The sequence below is a fragment of the Nansenia antarctica genome (genome assembly GCF_963989245.1).
Source record: "Nansenia antarctica genome assembly, chromosome: 3".
Lineage (NCBI taxonomy): Eukaryota > Metazoa > Chordata > Actinopteri > Argentiniformes > Microstomatidae > Nansenia > Nansenia antarctica.
Window position 1 is genome coordinate 58058580 of NC_137688.1, and position 20720 is coordinate 58079299.

At 44.5% G+C, this 20720-nt stretch overlaps 1 protein-coding gene across 1 annotated transcript in view; it reads right to left on the reverse strand.

Moving 5' to 3' along the window:
- mei4 (meiosis-specific, MEI4 homolog) overlaps positions 1-20720 on the reverse strand; it is a gene marked incomplete at both ends in the record, with an annotated part of 35025 nt that overhangs the window by 6589 nt on the left and 7716 nt on the right. The window contains one exon of the mRNA XM_080527390.1: positions 20283-20414. Coding sequence (XP_080383516.1) covers positions 20283-20414 — 132 coding nt within the window. The remainder of the gene's footprint in view (positions 1-20282; positions 20415-20720) is intronic.

The window sequence follows — 20720 nt, forward strand, 5'->3', positions numbered from 1 at the left end:
ACACAAGACACCGCAACTGGCAGCTCTAGGCCTATAGGAGGGTTGCTCTTTCAAACTCCTGAGTTTGGTTCAGGTTAGGGGATGATGACTAAGCCTTCTAAATGTAATAGCCAAGGAGTCACAATAAAGACAGATCAAGTTCCATTGTTTCAGCAGAAAAGGGAAGATAATACCACATTTTCAAATTGTTAGAAAGATGCACAGTACGCTAAACATTTGAACAAAAAAAACTTTCAATCATTTTAATATTTCCATCAATATCATGGAACTACTGAAGAGAATCACTCATATCCATATCAATGATCTCTCTGCAGGAAGAGTTAAGCTACACACCATGGCCTGAAAATGAATCAAAATATGTTTATTATGGAATAGGTCGAAATCTCAAACAACAAAACGGAGGAAACATAGCAGCCACTTCCTAAAAAATAGCTTTTCCATGACAGTTGGCCTTTTTTTGCAATCGCTTGCTATATCATCATGAGTTCTGTGAAGCTTTGGAGTGGAGAGCAGATAATGAATAAAATCCTTCCTGATATCCATCTGACAGAGCTATTCTAGTGTGTAGTATGGGGAACATTAACACAGAGCACTAGTCCATGAAAGAAAACAAGCCCCTGGAATTGATTCTTTCTGCCTCAGAGAAGCTCTGTTGCAATGTTTTCATACCGTGTCTTTCGAGGCAGTGCCACTGACAATATGAAGATTTATCAGACAGCAAATCGATCTAATCTAGTCTGTGAGCTCTTTCTCTGAATGCTATCTAACGGCGTCTTGACTGCTTTTTGTGTGAGTACATTGACGTTTTGTCAGACAGGATCACCCAAAAATAAACCCACCCAGTTCCTCAAGCTGCCTCAAAATGACCACTGCCAAAATCCATTATCTATTATGCACTTCTTAACTTGCCGTCTTAAGTCTTAATTAAGACGCACCGCCAGGTTAAGACCTACCGCCACCCTTATTATGCGCTTCATACGCGCTACTGCTATTATGCAGGTGTCGCTTGGCGCCCACACATAAGACGTAAGACTCCTGTGCATATATTACTCATTGTGGGAGTGTTCATATGTTAATGAAGTGCGCTAGGCGCCCCTGCTATTATACGATCTGACTTTGCGCCTAGCGCTAAGAAGTGGTTTGAAAAGTTCTTAGCGCGCATGCGCAAACCGCGGAGGCGCGCTCGTGTTTCAAAACGTGCATGAAGTCTAGCGCCTATGAACTGCATAATAGCATAGCGCTTATGACTTAACGCAGCCGGTTCTTAAAGGGAATGGCACCTGGCACGCTGATTGGGTTGATTGAGAAGACGCCCAAAACACACCCATGACTAATTTCTGGGCTTAGCGCCGGGTCTTAGGCGCCCACTACCGCACGCATAATAGCAAAGTGGCCTTGACCACGCCTCCACGTCTTAAGTTTAGATCTACCGCCTCGTCTTATTGCTTAAGACTTATGAAGTGCATAATAGGGCCCTAAATGTTTTTGAGAAAGTGTCTCTGGAAGGTCTATGATGTACCGAGCCACTCCACAGGCTAGCTGCATTGACACTTCTACCCATGCTAAGGAGCTCCGATGTGACACCAACTTTCACAGGGCCTTTTCTCTAACTAAATTTATTTTAATGGTGCCTTTTTTTTTTTTTACTTTTTAATTTGTTATTTTATACATTTTTATGTAAAGCACTATGAGTTTGCATTCGGTTGTATGAATGTGCTATATACAGGGTTCCCACACCTTCTGAAACATCAAATTCAAGCACCTTTCAAGGACTTTCAAGACTCAATTCCCTCAAATTCAAGGACCCAACACGGCATAGTGTGAGAAAGATCTAGATGAGAATGTATATAATACGAACTATCCGCTCACAGACAACAATTAATAAGAGAGGCTTGAATGTGTGAACACTAGATGGTCTCTTGCCTTCTCTACCACAGCACAGCAAAACAATATATTGTGAAATATGTTTAAAGTTAAGCAATACAGAGACTTATTTACTAGTTGACAAGCTAAGTAAAACATTTTTGAATATAGATTTTAAAAATATTGAGAGAGAGAGAGAAGGGAATTCAAGCACTTTCAAGGACTCATGTTTATTTTTTAAAAACCTTTAAGACCTTGATTTTTCCCCCCAAATTCACAAACTTTCAAGGATTTCAAGGACCCGTAGGAACCCTGTAAATACATTTGCCTTGCCTTGCCTTTTATTACAACTTCCCCTTGGGTTGGTGGTGCAATATTCAGTAAATTTTACAAATAAAACAGAAAATGCCACAGGCTACGCCGTTGGCCTGAAACCACAGTCCTTTTCCTCATTCCTCTCCCCAGACTGTCCTCTGCACCTCTCTGCTCTATTTGCAAGCCGTTCTTTCCCATTAGTATAGAGGAGTCCGTCTGCCCACCACAGCGTCAGCAGTAGCCCCTGGTCCAGCAGCTTGCAGGCAGCCAGGACAGGTCACACTGCCACTAGAGCCCTGATTCATGTCAACATAGCCACTAAACCAATGACATATAGAGGAGATCTCACTCTGGGTGCAGGGGAATGCTGATGGCATGGAGCTACTGGTGAGTAGAAAGACAGGGCAGGTCTGTGTTGTCCTTGGAGGCTTTTTACATACACTGAGCCATCTAACAACACCAAAGTACCATAGTCTGCTAAAGGGAAAGAACACATGCAAAGAGGAAAACGCAAGCTGTCTAACATGACAGAAACTGTTAGCCTTTCTCAAGGACAGATTTGCTTGCTTGATTTTGTAATCCTGAATGTAATCCAAATCTTTAACTCAAATGTCTATGTTATTTAACCTGGCTCGCCTGTAAGGATAAAGCAGTGGGGAATTCACTTAAAATAAAGGCCTGTGCTTGTACTTGTGTACATCCCTAAGTCTGTGGCCCGCCTGCCGCAGATTTGTTTGCTCCAGTGCACAGATCGCCAGAGTCTGGCGGCGGCGGGAACCATTTACCATGGCCACAGTGTCTCCTGGCTTTTGTCTAATATGACTTTGATCAAACAGCTTAATTTCCCTCTCGGTTAGAGGTCTAATGAGATCTATGTGCTTTGAGAGAGGAGAGGACTACTTTGATCCCAGCTATTTAACGGCCCAACAATCCCTCTGCCACGGCTCTTAATCTGATCGTTCTTCAAGTCTGTCACGAGTGAAGGAGTGGAGGCGCTGGCGAGATGGAACAAACTATGAGACCGGAGAGTGAGAGTGGCAGCACTGAAGAACAACCTCTCGTGAATGGAGGCAGACGTGCAATAGATCAAACTCAGTCAGAAATGCCAGGAATAATAATAAGCTTCACCATGATGAATGTGCTGGGAGCCATTACTAAACGTCCCCCCATGGTGCCTTGTAGGCCTGCTATTTACAACGGGGGGAAGGGGGGTTCAGCTATGAAGCAGACCACAGATCATTACTGTATTTTCTTTAAGGTACTGCTAAATATGAAACAGAAGAATGTGGACCGCATTGTCAAAAAGTGATGTTTAAATTCATCAGCAAATGATATGTTCATGAGCATTATGAATTCACTCTCACCACCTCGCGAAATACTCTCGATAGATAACTTAGTAGAGAGCTTCAAGAACAAATTGAGAACTACCCTTGATATTATAGCTCCAGAGAAAATCAAGCTCATCAACCCCCATACTTTAAAAACAGTTGTTTCACAAATGAAATCCTCAACATGCCATGCTCACTTGATCCAATCCCATGGTTCTTCAAAAGTGTTTTTAACTGTTTAACTGACGATGTATTAGAAATTGTGAACTGCTCTCTATCAACTGGCATCTTTCCCACTCCCCTAAAATCTGCCATTATAAAACCACTACTTAAGAAAAGAAAGCAAGATAATTCTGTTCTCAGAAAGACCAATATCTAACCTTCAATTTCTAAATAAAATCCTTGAGAAAGTGATTTTCAGACAACTTACTGATTTTCTTAGCAAAACAATTTTCCTTTAGAAGTTTCAATCAGGTTTTCGTTCTAACCACAGTACTGAGAATGCATTAGTAAAGGTTGTAAACGATCTCAGTCATAGATGCTGGTGGTGTATCAGTTCTTGTCTTGTTAGATTTGAGTGCTGCTTTTGATAGATAGATAGATAGATAGATAGATAGACTTTGTCATTGTTACAGTACAGGTACCAAACAACGAAATTTAGGAGGGGCGGCTCCCCTGGTGTTTAGGAAAGGAAAAAGAAACACATTTTGGAAAAAGCATAGATGCATAAAATCACAAGAAGGTAAGGAGCTGGTTTACATCAATAGAGGCTATGTACACAATCCACTGTACTATACTGCACAGATAGTCAACTAGGGTTGTCATATTTCACAAGAAAGTATTTTTTCACATTATTTTAAAGTGTCACAGTTTGCAGGCTTGAAAATGTACATGTTTGTGCCTCAGCACTAGCTGCCATACAATCCGTCCGGACTGTCCTGGGCCCAGAACTTAGGCCTTTTCTGTGTTCAGGGCCTTGACGGCCCTGTGGTAGAAGCTGTCCTTCAGTCTGTTTGTCTTAGCGGCCGGGGTCCTGTACCTCCTGTTCGAGGGCAGCTTGACAAAGTGTTCGTGCCCAGGGTGGGTCGGGTCCTTGGAGATCTTGGAGGCCCTCCTGAGACAGCGTGTTTTGTACAGCTCCTCCAGAGAGGGGAGGGTGGCGCCGGTGATCCTCTGTGCTGTTCTCACGACTCTCTGTAGATCGCTTCTCTCCACTGCCGTGCAGCTGTGGTACCAGTTGGAGATGCCGAAGGTGAGGATACTCTCCACTGCGCCGTGGTAGAAGGCCACCAGCATCTCCTGCTTGCTGTGTTGTTTCTTGAGGCATCTCAGGGTGTATAGCCGCTGTTGTGCCCTCTTGATGGTGCCTTTAGTGTTGTCCTTCCAGGCCAGGTCATCCCGCATGTTGTGTCCCAGGAATCGGAGGTTTGAGACTATCTCCACGCTCTCTCCGTCGATGAGCAGGGGCAGGATCTCGGACTTTTTCCTCCTGAAGTCTACGATGAATTCCTGGGTCTTTGACTTGTTTAGCAGCAGGTTGTTAACCTTGCACAGCTTGCTCAATTGCTCTACCTCATCCCTGTACGCCGCCTCGTCCCCCCCCGAGATACATCCCACCACGGTGGTGTCGTCTGCAAACTTTACGATGTAGTTGCTGGGGTGGATGGGGGTGAAGTCGTGGGTGTAGAGGTTGTAGAGGATGGGGCTTAGCACGCAGCCCTGGGGTGACCCAGTGCTGAGGCTGAGGGCTGTGGAGGTGTGGGGGCCCACCCGCACCCTCTGGGGGCGGTCGGTCAGGAAGTCCTTGATCCACGCACATATAGAGTGTGATAGACCCAGGTCTAGTAGTTTGGTCACTAGCCTGTCTGGAAGGATGGTGTTAAAGGCGGAGCTGAAGTCCACGAAGAGCAGTCTCGCGTAGCTGTTTCCCCTCTCCAGGTGGGATAGAGTGGCGTGGAGCGTCGTCGCTATGGCGTCCTCTGTGGACCTGTGGGCTCTGTAGGCGAACTGGTATGGATCCAGGTTGGGCGGGAGGCGTGTGAGTATGTGGGCCCGGACTAGTTTCTCGAAGCACTTCATGATGATTGGTGTGAGTGCCACCGGGCGGTAGTCGTTTAGGCAGCTCACCGTGCTTTTCTTCGGGACTGGGATGATAGTTGAGGTTTTCAGGCAGGGTGGGACGGTGGCCTGGGACAGGGACTGGTTAAAGATGTTGGTGAAAACCCCGGCCAGCTGGTCGGCGCAGTCTCTCAGCACCCGTCCCAGGACGCCATCCGGCCCCGAGGCTTTCCTGGGGTCCACCGCCTTCAGTACGCGTCTCACCTCGTGCTCTGTGAGGGTGAGGCTGCTGAGAGCTGGAGAGAGTGGTGTCTGTGTTGTGGTTACCTCCGTTCGCCCCTCGTCGAACCGGGCGTAGAAGGTGTTCAGCTTTCCCGCCAGCAGGGGGTCGTCCTCTGCGGCTGTGAGCCTGTTGGCTCTGAAGTTTGTCATCTGCTGAACCCCCTGCCACATCCGCCTGGAGTCGTTGCTCAGGAGGCATTCCTCAATCTTCTCTCTGTGCTCTGCCTTGGCCGCTTTGATGCCGCGCTTTAGGTTGGCCCTGGTGGAGCTGTACAGCGGTGTGCGCTTGCCTGCGAAGAAGGCGTTGTCCCTCTCATTTAACAGTTTTTGGACCTTCCCAGTCATCCATGGCTTCGTGTTGGGGTAGACCCGGACCCGTTTGTCCACGGTGACTGAGTTGGTGCAGTTCACTATGTGGTTCAGAACCGACGACGTGTACTGTTCCAGGTCCTCATGCTCATATTCCTGCCATAGGGTGTCATTTAGGCAGATCTGCAGTGGAGCGGACCCTTCTGGCCAGGTTCTGACAGTCTTAGTGGTGGTGGGAGCACTTTTCCCCATTGTGGTGTATGCAGGAATCAGGAGGATTGACACATGGTCAGACCATAGGTGAAAGTGGGCCGGAACGGTCCGGTGCTGCGTTCCGGCAAGACTTTCTGTCCCGGAACGCCGTTGGGGGAAGAGATGCAGCTGCCTGTCAATCAAAATCCGATTGCTTCAGAGTGCAGAAGCAATCACGATTCACGATCCATAATTTCCACCAAGGAAACACATGGCTGACGTTATGTTTCGTTGCGTCTATTTTAATACCTTTGAAAAGGACATGTTAACCCGCTTTACAGTAGACCCGACGCGACGCGACGTGGTTGGGTGGGCAGCACTGGGCACTGAGATAGTTCGACCGGGATTACAGTCGCGCCGTATGGAAGCATATTGTGGACTTTATTCAAATGTTAATGCAATTTGAGATTGCATTTGTATGTTCCACTTTTGCATGCATTCTTTCAGACAATATTCAAATTCAAATGCAATTCTAATGATTTGCATTTTCATTTTCATGTACCTGATGTGCACATTCGCTGTCAATATTAAAATGATAATGCAAAGCCATTTGACATTTAATTTTCAAAGTCATGCGCTGCTTTGTAGCTGACAAAATTCAAAAGTTCATTCTAATGTGAAAATTACTATGCAATCCCAAAATAGCATATTCATTTGCCACTTTTGCCTGCGTTATTTGAGTCAATATTCAAATTGTAATGCAATAATGTGATACGCAATTGCATTTACATGTTCTAGTAAACACATCCGCTTTGTAGCTGACAAAATTCAAATTTTCATTCTAATGTGAAAATGACTATGCAATCCCAAAATAGCATATTCATTTGCCACTTTTGCCTGCGTTATTTGAGTCAATATTCAAATTGTAATGCAATAATGTGATTAGCAATTGCATTTATATGTTCTAGGAAACACATCCGCTCATTAGAATTGCATTTGAATTTGAATATTGTCTGAAAGAATGCATGCAAAAGTGGAACATGCAAATGCAATCTCAAATTGCATTAACATTTGAATTTGGCAGCTTTTAGACTGGTTGGGCTGGAAATTGTCAATTCCATCTGGCAACCCTGGTAGCAAAATATGTGCATACGTATCTGGTAGCCTACTGGTACTTTCAAATCGCATCGTATTATTATTATTATTATTAATAATAATAATTACAATTTACAATACAAATACAACAATTGGGGGTCCCTCAAAGAAAATGTGGGCGCACTGCGCGCGCACAACATCAACCTCCAAGGCTTGATTCGGACCCAGGAAAAACCCTGGTATGTACTGTATAACATGATAGCCATCTATGCACTGTATATAAGATGATGACCAAGGGTCTTTCTGCTGCTGACCAAGGGGTTGAGTTCACTTGATGAGGCCCAATTTTGTTTTAGACTCTGTAGGCTACTGTATTTGTTTATTAAGACTTAAGATATATTATCTGAATTTCTCTTGTTTTATCAAATGTTCCAATTATTTTCATTTCTTGTGCTGGTTTAAAATTGCAGGAAACTAGCACAAATAATTGTGTGGGAGAGAGGGGCCGCCGCTACCAAAACGTGCAGTTTTGGGTCGCTCCACCACCAAAAACTCTCACTCCAAACTTTTGGTGAAACATGGCAGCCCTAAAGTGTTTCTAATTTCGACACCAACACCACGATGTGTGTGTTCAGGGATGCATGAAGCTGGGGGCAGGAGGAGAACAATATGAAACGATGAAGGTTGGGGTAGTAGCCTATAGTTCCTGTAAGAAACTCAAACCACTTTCACCCCTGGGTCAGACATGCCTAGATGAGCTAGCGGACTAGCCTTGTAAGCACGTTTGATGTTGGTGTATACCTTATCCAGTGTTTTTTCTCCTCTCGTTGCACATTTTACATGCTGGTAGAACTTGGGTAGTACTGCCTTCAGGTCGACATGATTAAAGTCCCCCGCTATGATGTGGATAGCCTGTGGATCAGTACTTTGTTGGCTACTAATGACGTCGTATAGTCGCGCCAATGCTACTTTGCTGTCTGAGCTAGGTGCAATATACACACATGTAATTAGCACCGCGTTAAACTCCCTAGGCAGGTATGTGGGTCGGCATTTAACAGTCAAGTATTCTAGGTCTGGTGAGCAGTGGCTACTTACAGTTTTCGTGTTTAGGCACCAGCTATCCTTCGTCGATATTATGATCCCACCTCCTCTTGACTTCCCGCTACGCTCCGTACGGTCAGCGCGATGAAGCGTTCGGCCCTCTAAGCTAACGTTAGCGTCCACAATGTTGTCATTTAGCCAGGTTTCGGTCAGAATAATCACACAGCTATCCCCTACGATGCTGTTTTTTGCCACCTGTAGTCTCAGTTCATCCATCTTATTTGTCAGGGATCTGACATTTGAGAGGAAAATGCTTGGAATAGCTGGCTTGTTTGGGCTTCTCCTCAGCCTTGCTAGCAGGCCTCCCCTGCGGCCTCGCTTTTTCCTACGATCCCGCCGCCGGCGTCTCCGCCTCAGGGAGGGGACTATGAACCAGGGCTCTCCCGGTAGCCTGGCGATGTCCGTATCAATGCTGTATTGCTCCAGGAAATCCGCCCTAACTATCTTGTCGTTTTGCGTGCCGACTTCTAATAAGTCGAGCCTGCTGTAGGTACTATATACACAACTGTTCCCTATAAGTACTAAAAAAAGAGTGAACATACAAAGGTAATTAAAAACACAATGAAACACCAGTGTGGTCGCCCCCCGAGCCTCAGCGTCTAAGCGCGCGGCCATCTTGGATTCTATACAGTAGATCACAGTATTCTAATACATTGTTTAGAAAACTGTGTTGGTCTCTCAGGACTTGTATTAGAGTGGTTTAAATCGTATCTAGCTGGTAGGCATTTCTCTGTTGTCCTGGGAGACTCTGTTTTTGATATTGTTGACATCACAAGTGGGGTCACTCAGGTGTCTATTCTTGGTCCCTTGCTCTTCTCCCTGTACATGATCCCATTAGGTGGAATCATCAGAAAACATGGTGTACATTTTCATAGTTATGCTGATGATACTCAGTTGTACAGTATTGCCTGATAATTCACATGGACTCAGCTCGCTGGAGAATTGTCTCCAAGATATAAAACTCTGGATGTCTAAATAATTTCTACAACTAAATCAGGACAAAACTGAGATTCTTGTCATTGGACCAAAACCACAAAAAGACAAATTGTTGAATACCATGGGAACCTTGCTTTCAAACTGCAAACATGAAGCTAAGAATTTAGGTGTGATTATAGATTCTGACTTCTGGCTTTTTATCATCTAAGGAATATTGCAAAAGTTAGACATTTTCTCCTGATGCAGAAATGTTAATGCATGCTTTTGTTATTACCCGTTTGGACTATTGTAACGGTCTCCTTTCTGGTCTTCCGAAGAAAGCTTTTGGCCAGCTGCAATTAGTCCAAAATGCAGCAGCGAGAGTTTTAACCAAAACAAGCAGAAGAGCTCATATAACTCCTATTTTAGAGACTCTACACTGGGTTCCTGTTAAGTTCAGAATAGATTTCAAGATCCTTCTGCTTGTTTATAAGCTCTCACTGACCAGAATATCTGAAAGACCTTTTGCTAGCACTGTGTACCACATGTACAAAAGAAACTCTCAGCAAATATTTTCAAGTCAAGACTAAAAACCCATCTTTTTAATATTGCCTTTAAATGACTAAATAATTAAATTATGATTATATAATGATTAAAGCACTTTGAGCTGCAACGTTTGCAGGACAAATACAAGTTATTATTATTATTAGGGATGCTCCGATCTGGATTTTTGGGGCCGATACCGACCACCGATTTTTTTCCTCAAGATCAACCGATACCGATACCGATTTAAAAAAAAAATACATAACTGTAGGCCTACTGACTGGATAGCCTACATATTTTTAGCTTTTTAGACAAAAGTTTTGATCCATTAGGCACCAAGCAAACGCAGACCCATTTTTATGGCATAGTAAAAGTCTGGCCTATCACCCAGTTAGGGCCTGAAGCCCAAGTCAGTGATATGGCTGTATAAAAGACATCATAAACGTGGCCTTCATGGTTTACATACTGTTACGTCCTCCTATGTTTTCTGTTCAGTTATCTGTCTTCCCCAGGAAAAAAAAAATAAAATAAATAAAATCGTTTTTTGCGATCGGCCATTTTTGCCGATCACCGATTGAGTCATTTGGAGTGAAATCGGCCGATTTAAATCGGTGGCCGATAAATCGGAGCATCCCTAATTATTATTATTATTATTATAAGAAGGAAAGAAAAGTGGTATTCCAGGAACACTGGTATTACAAATGGGGTTCTATAAAAGGCTTTGGCTAAGAATGTGTTTGAAACACAGAAGTAAGGGATCTACAGAAAAGAAAAAAGAAATTTCTTGAGCTAAACAGAACAAATGTTGCCTGCTGTTGCCCTTCAAAAGCATCAGCGGTGAGGCTCATCTCCCCTGGCTTTGCCATGATAACTGAGCTCTACATGTCTGATAAGTCGCATTCATCATCCTGGAGACAAACTAACAGCAGAAATCCCTAGAAATTCTTCCCAGACATCCCAAGACTGGGCTACCAAACTGACTGTAATTAACAGGCAATAAAATACAGAAGGCCTGGTAGATCATTTTTAAAGTCTCTGGGACTGACTATAACCACAGTGTTAGTCAGTGAAGAATAATAAGCAATTAATGTGCCTAATAGTTACACAATAACAGGTCAAGTAAGATGAACTGCTTAATTTATAGCCACAGAACAACAAAACATGGTTTGAATCTGTCAGAGACTAGGACTAACTTACTGAGGTTGCATAGTGATGCCACCACAGTGTAATTGTTTTACTGCCCAGTGTTTTAGTGTTATTGCAGGTGGATAAGTGTTCTGTCTGTGACTGTTGGTCCTGTGGGGTTGTGGTGGGTACTGTGTGCTCTAGCCCTATGCTATGACAGAGAAACACAGGGTGTTTCTACCCAGATGGTAGGGCTTATCTGTATGCTGCACTAATCCAAGAGCAACGAAAACCAGCCACTGAGGCACAGACATGGCCAACAGACAGACAGACAGACAGCCCACTGCAGCACCCCCAAACTTGCAGCTTGGACTTAATCACAGAATGACTGCATAATTCAACCCTTAATTGCTATACAACAGTGCTGAATGGTGATGAAGCGTTTTATAAATGGTTCTCATCACTTGAAATTGGAGGGGACAGCACTCTGTGATCCAGAAAGCTTAATTTAGCTTAAAGTGCATTTTAGCTCAAATTATACATTCAGCCAACATGGCCATTTTGATACTGATGATTACATCATCAATTGGGGAACAATTATCCTTACTGTGCTGACAATCCTACTCCAGCAAAGTGGTTGATTAAAGCCCCTTCAAGCCAAAACAGTTCTCCAGTGCCTCATACCTTTATGTAACAAGTATCTTAGAGAAAACTGTTTACAGAATGCTAATGATCAAGTTATGGACCAGATGATCAGAAAACCCTAGATTCCACGGTTTCGTTTGGAGAATTTTCACGACCAGACTACATTCTAAGCCATACCGCTCGCTCCCACAATGCATTGCGAATCATCCACAGAATTCTGAACAATGACATTTATTTTCTATAAAATGATAACTTTTGTCTTTAACAAAACAACAAATTCAGAGTTGGTCTGAATAGTCAATGCAACAAGTCGTATCTCGTTTGTGTGGCTTACTTTGGAAACTTGAATACAACAATAGGGCCTATAATAGGGCCAAGTCTAAGCACAATAGGCATTGTGCTTCTTAGTTCAACAAAAAGTCAAAGAATTTGATTTCAACCTTAGACAACAAAACATGTTTCCTCGCTTATACAGTCCCTGTGTGTGGGAGCTGTGAATGCAAGCTTTATAATAGTGGAGGACATAGCAAGCAACATAGGGCTGGGTTCAAAAAAACGATTTCCCGATTCTGAATCGATCTTCATTGAATGAGCGATTATCGATTCATAAATCCCAAGATCGATCTTTCATGCATTTTCCTGCTTGCAGCTTCAACCCGCAACGAGATCTCGTGACCAGATAATAATAACGCTCATGCTTCGTTTCGAAATGCCTACAAAGGTAATACTCTTTGAAAATTGCCAATGACTCTTGACAAACGAGACACACTGGCCTCTGTTCCCCTCTGTTTGCCATCTTTCTTGAAATTGTCGATATTCATTGTCCACTTTTCTTTTTTGGCCATTGTTTATGCTAGCTACTTTCGGAAAGGTAGATTCATTTACATTGTTTATATGGTGGCCTAGGTAGTCCATTTGGCCTTTATTAATTCTCTGATAAAAGCATGAGTGGAGCGTGGTAGCGCCTCCTGTGTTTCAATGTTGTATCGTCACAGACGTAAATTTAAACACCACTGCATGGGCCACATTAAAATGTGTCAGAATTTATTGGCGGGCCTTGTAATTGACGTGTGGTTTAGTGTATGTGTATGTCTAATAAACTGTGTGAATGTTTACTAGGCTCTATACGTCTGGGTTACATTTACCTGCCACTACCATGTGTCTGAGTTACCACAGGAAGGGCCCTGCAGACAGATGGACATCCCTACCTCTTCTCTTGTGGCTGGGTGGTGGTAGAAGTGGGAGTGGGAATGGGAATGGGAATGGGCGTGGGGGTGGGAATGAGAGTGGGTATGATAATGAGAGTGGGAGTGGGAATGAGAGTGGTGGTATGGTGCACCAGCTGTGGAAGACTGACAGTCTCTGAGGAGCAGCCTCAACAGAGTAACTCTGGGCTGAGTGTGTCAGGCCAGAGGGGCTGAGTAGGAAACCATATGGTTCCGTCACCCCATGTGAAGGGTTAACAGAATCTACAGACGCTCAAAAACTATACCTCAGCAGGTCTGCGTGTAGCACATAGAATCATATGGGAGGGGAGACAGGGACTCAGGAACACACAGGGAAGATGTCCTGGATTCGAGCTAGCTCCCACTCTTCTCCCTTCGCACAGTAGGCTATACGTTGTCAAGCAAAATGAGGAAGACAAAAAAAATAAAATAAGGAAAAATCTCAGTAGAACAGCAAAAGCTTCAAAGATTCACGCAATCAAACTCAGGCTTCAAGCAGCAATACAGCCAGTAGTAGTGTTAGTGCTCAGAATAAACATCATAGAGACTTACATACTCTGTGGGGATGTTCCAATTAGACAGACTGGTTTCTAAGAAAGTCCTCACACGAACCAAGTCTTCAAAAGCGATTTAGACACCCCTTCTTCTGCACTGACAATTTGGCGATTGAGGGAGCTGTGCAGAAGGCTGCCGGGGAGGCGGGGGGTCAAGTGCCCACATTCATCCAGGGGCAAAATGGCTTCAAAGCGCATTAAAATGTTAAGCCTTCATGTACGAGAGGTCTGAGGCAACACAATTAAGTGAGCAATTACAGGTCATCTGGATACATAAGACCAGACGACAGAGGTCGGCCCCAATCTGTGGCCCATTAATTCTCCAGTGCATTCTCTGTGCTCTTATTCCCTCTGGCCTGCTACACAAAGACAATTATAGCTGTGCAATAATTGATATTATGTTATTGTACATACCATCATCAGCACTTACAGCTGACAAAAGGTACTGAAGCTATTGGCTTGAACTCCTCCCAGACATACTGCATAACGATGTGATCCTCCCATTCACTTGGTGCGTTTGTTGTGTTTGGCTTGGCTTGAGGCCTGATAAGAGGCTGTTCCAGGGAAGGCTGGTGGAAGTAATGTGTGGAATGGAAGGTATCAAACATGTCCATTCCATGCATTACAATGAGTCTGTCCTCCAATTTCTATCTCCAGCAGCCTTCACTGAGCTGTTCTGAACAGGAGGAGGAAAGACACACAAATGTGAATGACTGGCTTGCTGCAGTGGGAGTGAAGTACGACAGAAGGGGAGAATAATCTGCTTTCCTCTCCTATACACACATATCAATTTCACAGGACCCCTGGCGGCTCTCTGCACAAACTGCTTCTCGGAGAAGAATGGCCAGTTAAACATTGCCTCCCCTCACCAGGCTTTTAGGCACAAAGCTCTGAGGACATAGGTGAAAGGATACTGTCTGGAGCCCACATTGGCTTTTATGTAAAGGCATTTACTAATCAAATTTGTCTAAACTCATTTCCTCTACCATTTCTATCATGACACCTGTTGCTTGAGGATTTTTAAAGGTCTTCCAGACAGGACAAAACGCAATAATGACAGCCTCTCTCTCTATGTACTGCATGTCTGTGTGTACGCAGGGCTCTCTCTCTCTCTACGTACTGCATGTCTGTGTGTGTACCAGGGTTTCCGTTAGAAAAATTTGCCGCCGGACAAGTGTCCGGGAAGATTTCGATTTACCGGACAAACGTGAATTATTCCGGTCATCATATTAAAATATAATATAGCTGTTTGTCGCGGTGATTACTGTTGTGTAGCGGCCTATATATGCCATTTAATGTCTATTTCTCATCCGATACGATTAGATGCGAGCTATATAATATATAACATGATTCGCATGCGCGCTATGCCATTATGTCCAGCGCTGAACGGGCGCCTCACTGGGAACTGAACAGACAGCATCGATCAATGAACGGACTCCACATTACGTTAACTGAAGTTTGTTAAATTGTTTGGGATTAATGTGAGTTTTCTATTTTCTCTTTCCAGTTTTACCCTTTTTTTTAAATCAATAAAACAACGTCATTTCTATAACCAGGTCTCGCTGGTTGGGAAGGCATTTAGTTTAGCTGCCTGTCAAATCATACTTAATCGGACTCGGGAGTATGACAATGAGGAGAACATAACTGTTTATTGATAAACAATTGATAGGCAGGTTGGGATACGATGAAATTTTAATTAGGTTTTTTCTCTCTCTCTCACTCGCTGTCTCTCACACACACACACACACACACACACCCACACACACACACACACACACACCCACACACACACACACACGCACACACGCACTCACCCGTGGTGGTCAGCACGGTGCTGGTGAAAAACAGGGAGGAGATGAAATCCCAGTTGGGTTCGCTGGAGTTCCCCAGCACGGACACGCCGTAGTTACTGGTTACCTACCTCCAGCGCCCGGGCCAGCAGCTCCTCCAGCCGGGCGTCGGACACGCACGCGTTGTCCCGGAGGAACTCTGCAATTGTTCGCGCAACCGGTGCGACGGCGTCAGCCGCCTCCATCTCTTCAGAGCCAGACTTCTCCTCATTGCTAAGCTTACTTCTCCTCATTGCTAAGCTTACTTGGTTTTGCCATGTTTACATTAATTTAATCGCTCGCTATGGTGCACTTTGAGCTGCAACGTTTGCGTATGGTGGCCCGCTGCGCAGGGTTGCCAGATGGGCCGGGTTACCGCCGAATGGGCTACTGGGTTTAGCGGTAATAGACTGGTTAGGCTGTATTGTCAATCCCATCTGGCAACCCTGCCGCCGCTGTTTCGCATCTAGGCAGCCGCTAGCCTACACATTAGGAGTCATCATCATGCCGGCGTCAAATCATATAATAATAAAAGAAATACATAGCCTATATATTCGTCTTTTTTAAAATAGAAGGAATCAGAATGTGAACTTTAGCGAATTGTATTCAAATTGTGCTTAGAGGGAATTATTTTCACCGGACAATATGACCGACGAGTTTTAAATTTGTCGGACTTCAACAAATTTTACCGGACAAAGACCGGTAATTACCGGTTAACGGAAACCCTGGTGTGTACGCAGGGCTCTCTCTCTACGTACTGCATGTCTGTGTGTGTACGCAGGCCTCTCTCTCTATGTACTGCATGTCTGTGTGTTTACGCAGGCCTCTCTCTATGTACTGCATGTCTGTGTGTGTACGCAGGCCTCTCTCTATGTACTGCATGTCTGTGTGTACGCAGGGCTCTCTCTCTACGTACTGCATGTCTGTGTGTGTACGCAGGCCTCTCTCTATGTACTGCATGTCTGTGTGTGTACGCAGGCCTCTCTCTATGTACTGCATGTCTGTGTGTACGCAGGCCTCTCTCTCCATGTACTGTAGGGCTGGGTTCAAAAAAATCGATTTCCCGATTCTGAATCGATCTTCATTGAATGAGCGATTATCGATTCATAAATCCCGAGATCGATCTTTCATTTATTTTTTTTATTTTTATTTTTCCTTGCAGCTTCAACCCGCAACGAGATCTCGTGGCCAGATCTCGCGCTACAAGAATTTATCATATCTCACGCAACGACCAGGCTTAAAGGCAGATGTCTGGGTGCATTTTGGATGTAAGAATTATGACGATAGAGATGAGCAGGACAAAAGCAAAGCCATATGCAAGCTGTGCGCAGTGGAGGTTAAATTTAGTGGAAACACCACAAATCTACGGAACCACTTATTGAGGCATCACCCTGACGTGAAACATGGAAAAGCGGATCCGAAACAAGCCTCGCCGATAAAGACGTTTGGTTGCAAATTACAATCAAATTCTCCGCGTGCCCAACAAATTACTACAGCGTCGTCAGTGTCGTCAGTGTACTAGAACCACGCTACGTGTTACCGACACGCAAACAGTTGAGTGAAGTGATAGTCCCAGACATGTCCGCGCAGGTGAAACGTGACATCGCAACTTCACTCCAGCCAGCAGAGAGAGTTGCCATAACGTGTGACAGCTGGACATCCAGAGCAATGGACTCGTACCTGACAATCACTTGCCACTTTATCAGCGAGGCTTGTTTCTGATCCTCTTTTCCTTGTTTCACGTCTGGGTGATGCCTCAATAAGTGGTTCTGTAGATTTGTGGTGTTTCCACTAACTTATTGTTACTGTATACTACAGTATTTTAATAATCATTGATTTTCCAATTATGTTTATTCCTGAATAAAATCTTCCAATCTCCAAAAAGTGAGAAAGCAGTAATGAAGGGCTTTAGTTTCATGGACATTATGGTTTACAATGTGTTTTTTTGTTCCCCAAAATACCCTCATCTATTGCACTATTTTCGTTTGAGTTTTGCACATTTTTATTTTGTATATATACTGTATATATATTATGCAAATAAGCTATTTGAGACAGTCCTGAGGGATATGTGATGTCTTGTTTACCGATAGGCTATGTTTGTAGCCCCTTTATTTACACTGGCTGCAGTAAAGCACGTTAAAAAGCACTTTTTGTAGTGTCTGATTTAGCAAAATGTTGGTCAATGATGTTAATTTATGTTCCAATAAGAAGTACATTCATGTAACTGCTTTGGAGTCAATTCTTAATGTAAACATTGATATGTTTAACAATGCTACATGTTATAGGGTTCCTTGAACCATTTATAGCATTAGTTCTGAGAATCTCTTCATATTCAAGGAAAATTGATATTGTAACTAAATCGAATCGGAATCGAATCGAATCGAATCGGGAGCTGTGAATCGGAATCGAATCGTTTTGGGAAATCAGTGGCGATACCCAGCCTTAATGTACTGCATGTCTGTGTGTGTACGCAGGCCTCTCTCTCTACGTACTGCATGTCTGTGTGTGTACGCAGGCCTCTCTCTATGTACTGCATGTCTGTGTGTACGCAGGGCTCTCTCTCTATGTACTGCATGTCTGTGTGTGTACGCAGGCCTCTCTCTCTACGTACTGCATGTCTGTGTGTGTACGCAGGCCTCTCTCTATGTACTGCATGTCTGTGTGTGTATGCAGGCCTCTCTCTCTATGTACTGCATGTCTGTGTGTACGCAGGCCTCTCTCTCTATGTACTGCATGTCTGTGTGTGTACGCAGGCCTCTCTCTACGTACTGCATGTCTGTGTGTACGCAGGCCTCTCTCTCTATGTACTGCATGTCTGTGTGTGTACGCAGGCCTCTCTCTACGTACTGCATGTCTGTGTGTGTACGCAGGCCTCTCTCTCTACGTACTGCATGTCTGTGTGTGTACGCAGGCCTCTCTCTATGTACTGCATGTCTGTGTGTACGCAGGGCTCTCTCTCTATGTACTGCATGTCTGTGTGTACGCAGGCCTCTCTCTACGTACTGCATGTCTGTGTGTGTACGCAGGGCTCTCTCTACGTACTGCATGTCTGTGTGTGTACACAGGGCTCTCTCTATGTACTGCATGTCTGTGTGTACGCAGGGCTCTCTCTCTATGTACTGCATGTCTGTGTGTACGCAGGCCTCTCTCTACGTACTGCATGTCTGTGTGTACGCAGGGCTCTCTCTCTATGTACTGCATGTCTGTGTGTACGCAGGCCTCTCTCTACGTACTGCATGTCTGTGTGTGTACGCAGGCCTCTCTCTATGTACTGCATGTCTGTGTGTGTACACAGGGCTCTCTCTACGTACTGCATGTCTGTGTGTACGCAGGCCTCTCTCTCTATGTACTGCATGTCTGTGTGTGTACGCAGGCCTCTCTCTACGTACTGCATGTCTGTGTGTGTACGCAGGGCTCTCTCTACGTACTGCATGTCTGTGTGTACGCAGGCCTCTCTCTCTATGTACTGCATGTCTGTGTGTACGCAGGGCTCTCTCTACATACTGCATGTCTGTGTGTACGCAGGCCTCTCTCTCTATGTACTGCATGTCTGTGTGTACGCAGGCCTCTCTCTCTACGTACTGCATGTCTGTGTGTACGCAGGGCTCTCTCTCTATGTACTGCATGTCTGTGTGTACGCAGGCCTCTCTCTCTACGTACTGCATGTCTGTGTGTACGCAGGCCTCTCTCTCTATGTACTGCATGTCTGTGTGTGTACGCAGGCCTCTCTCTCTATGTACTGCATGTCTGTGTGTGTACGCAGGGCTCTCTCTATGTACTGCATGTCTGTGTGTGTACGCAGGCCTCTCTCTACGTACTGCATGTCTGTGTGTACGCAGGACTCTCTCTCTACATACTGCATGTCTGTGTGTGTACGCAGGCCTCTCTCTCTACATACTGCATGTCTGTGTGTACGCAGGGCTCTCTCTACATACTGCATGTCTGTGTGTACGCAGGGCTCTCTCTACATACTGCATGTCTGTGTGTACACAGGGCTCTCTCTACGTACTGCATGTCTGTGTGTACGCAGGGCTCTCTCTACGTACTGCATGTCTGTGTGTACGCAGGGCTCTCTCTCTATGTACTGCATGTCTGTGTGTCCAAAAATTCTAAGAGTGGCACTGCGCCATGCTGTGAACACTATGTGACAACTCCCAATGAAAAGGGCTACCTGTAGGCAAAATCATTTTTCAGTTTTTTACATGTGCTTAAACTACAGATTGTAAGCTTTCAAATGATGCATCATACATTGAAATCGAAGACGACATGAGTATTTGAAAGTTGCTACACCTGAAATCACTAAGCACAGAAAATCCCCATCAAAGATAATGAATCCCCATCAAACAACAAGAAACGAAGTCATTGTGTTATAGATTACACTTATTTAATGAACGTAAAACTGTTCGGAAAAATAACGAGTGGGTACTTCACATCTTCGAGTTGAATGTTAGCTAAAAAAACGAAAATCTGAAAAAAAAACAAAAAAACTTTCAAGACGAATTTGACGTCTTTCTCATTTCCGAGAGGTGTCCATTTACATCAGGATCAGTCACCTATGTCAAGATGTCAAGGCAAATTAAACAATATGTATTTAGTAATGATAGAGTAACTATGTTTGCGACAACTTTGTTGTTAAAAATAAAATCGAAAGTGAAAGTGTTATGTTACACAGTGAATTTTAGGGCATTTATTTTGGTGTGCATTTTGACACCAGTAAAAGCTGGATTTTGATAATGCAATCCAGCGCAACATTTAAAAAAAAATCCTGGGGAGATGCCTGGTATGTGTATATGCTTGTGTTTATAGTGCTTAATCTCCATAAATGTACATAAGTAGCAGCTCTCATTCCTCCTCTAAGCTGTTCCTCGCATCCTCCCGCCCCTGCTTTGCCCCGACCCTTACCTGGCAGGTGTCCCAGAGGTGGTCTGCTAGGCGGTTGATCTCAGAGAGGACATGACGGATGAGGAAAGACTTGAGCAAGCTGCTCCCTCCCAGGTGGATCAAACACTCCGTCAGCTTCTCCTGCATCTGGACCTGTGGGAGAGAGGCAGAGACAGAGGAACATGTGTTAACACAGCACACTCTAACACTCAAACCCCCCCCCCCCCCTGTACCATGAGCATGTTGCTGATCATAAAACATCATCAAAAAGTGCCACATAGACCTTAAGACCTGGGAAGACACAGCAACCAATAGGGCGACCTGGAGAACCCTTGTCCGGGAGGGTGCTACACTGTACAATGAGGACCTCCGCCATGCTGCAGAAGATAAGCGCAGACTCCGAAAGGAGAGAGCCTCCACCAAAAAGGCCCAATCCAAAGCCACCATCACCACCACTTT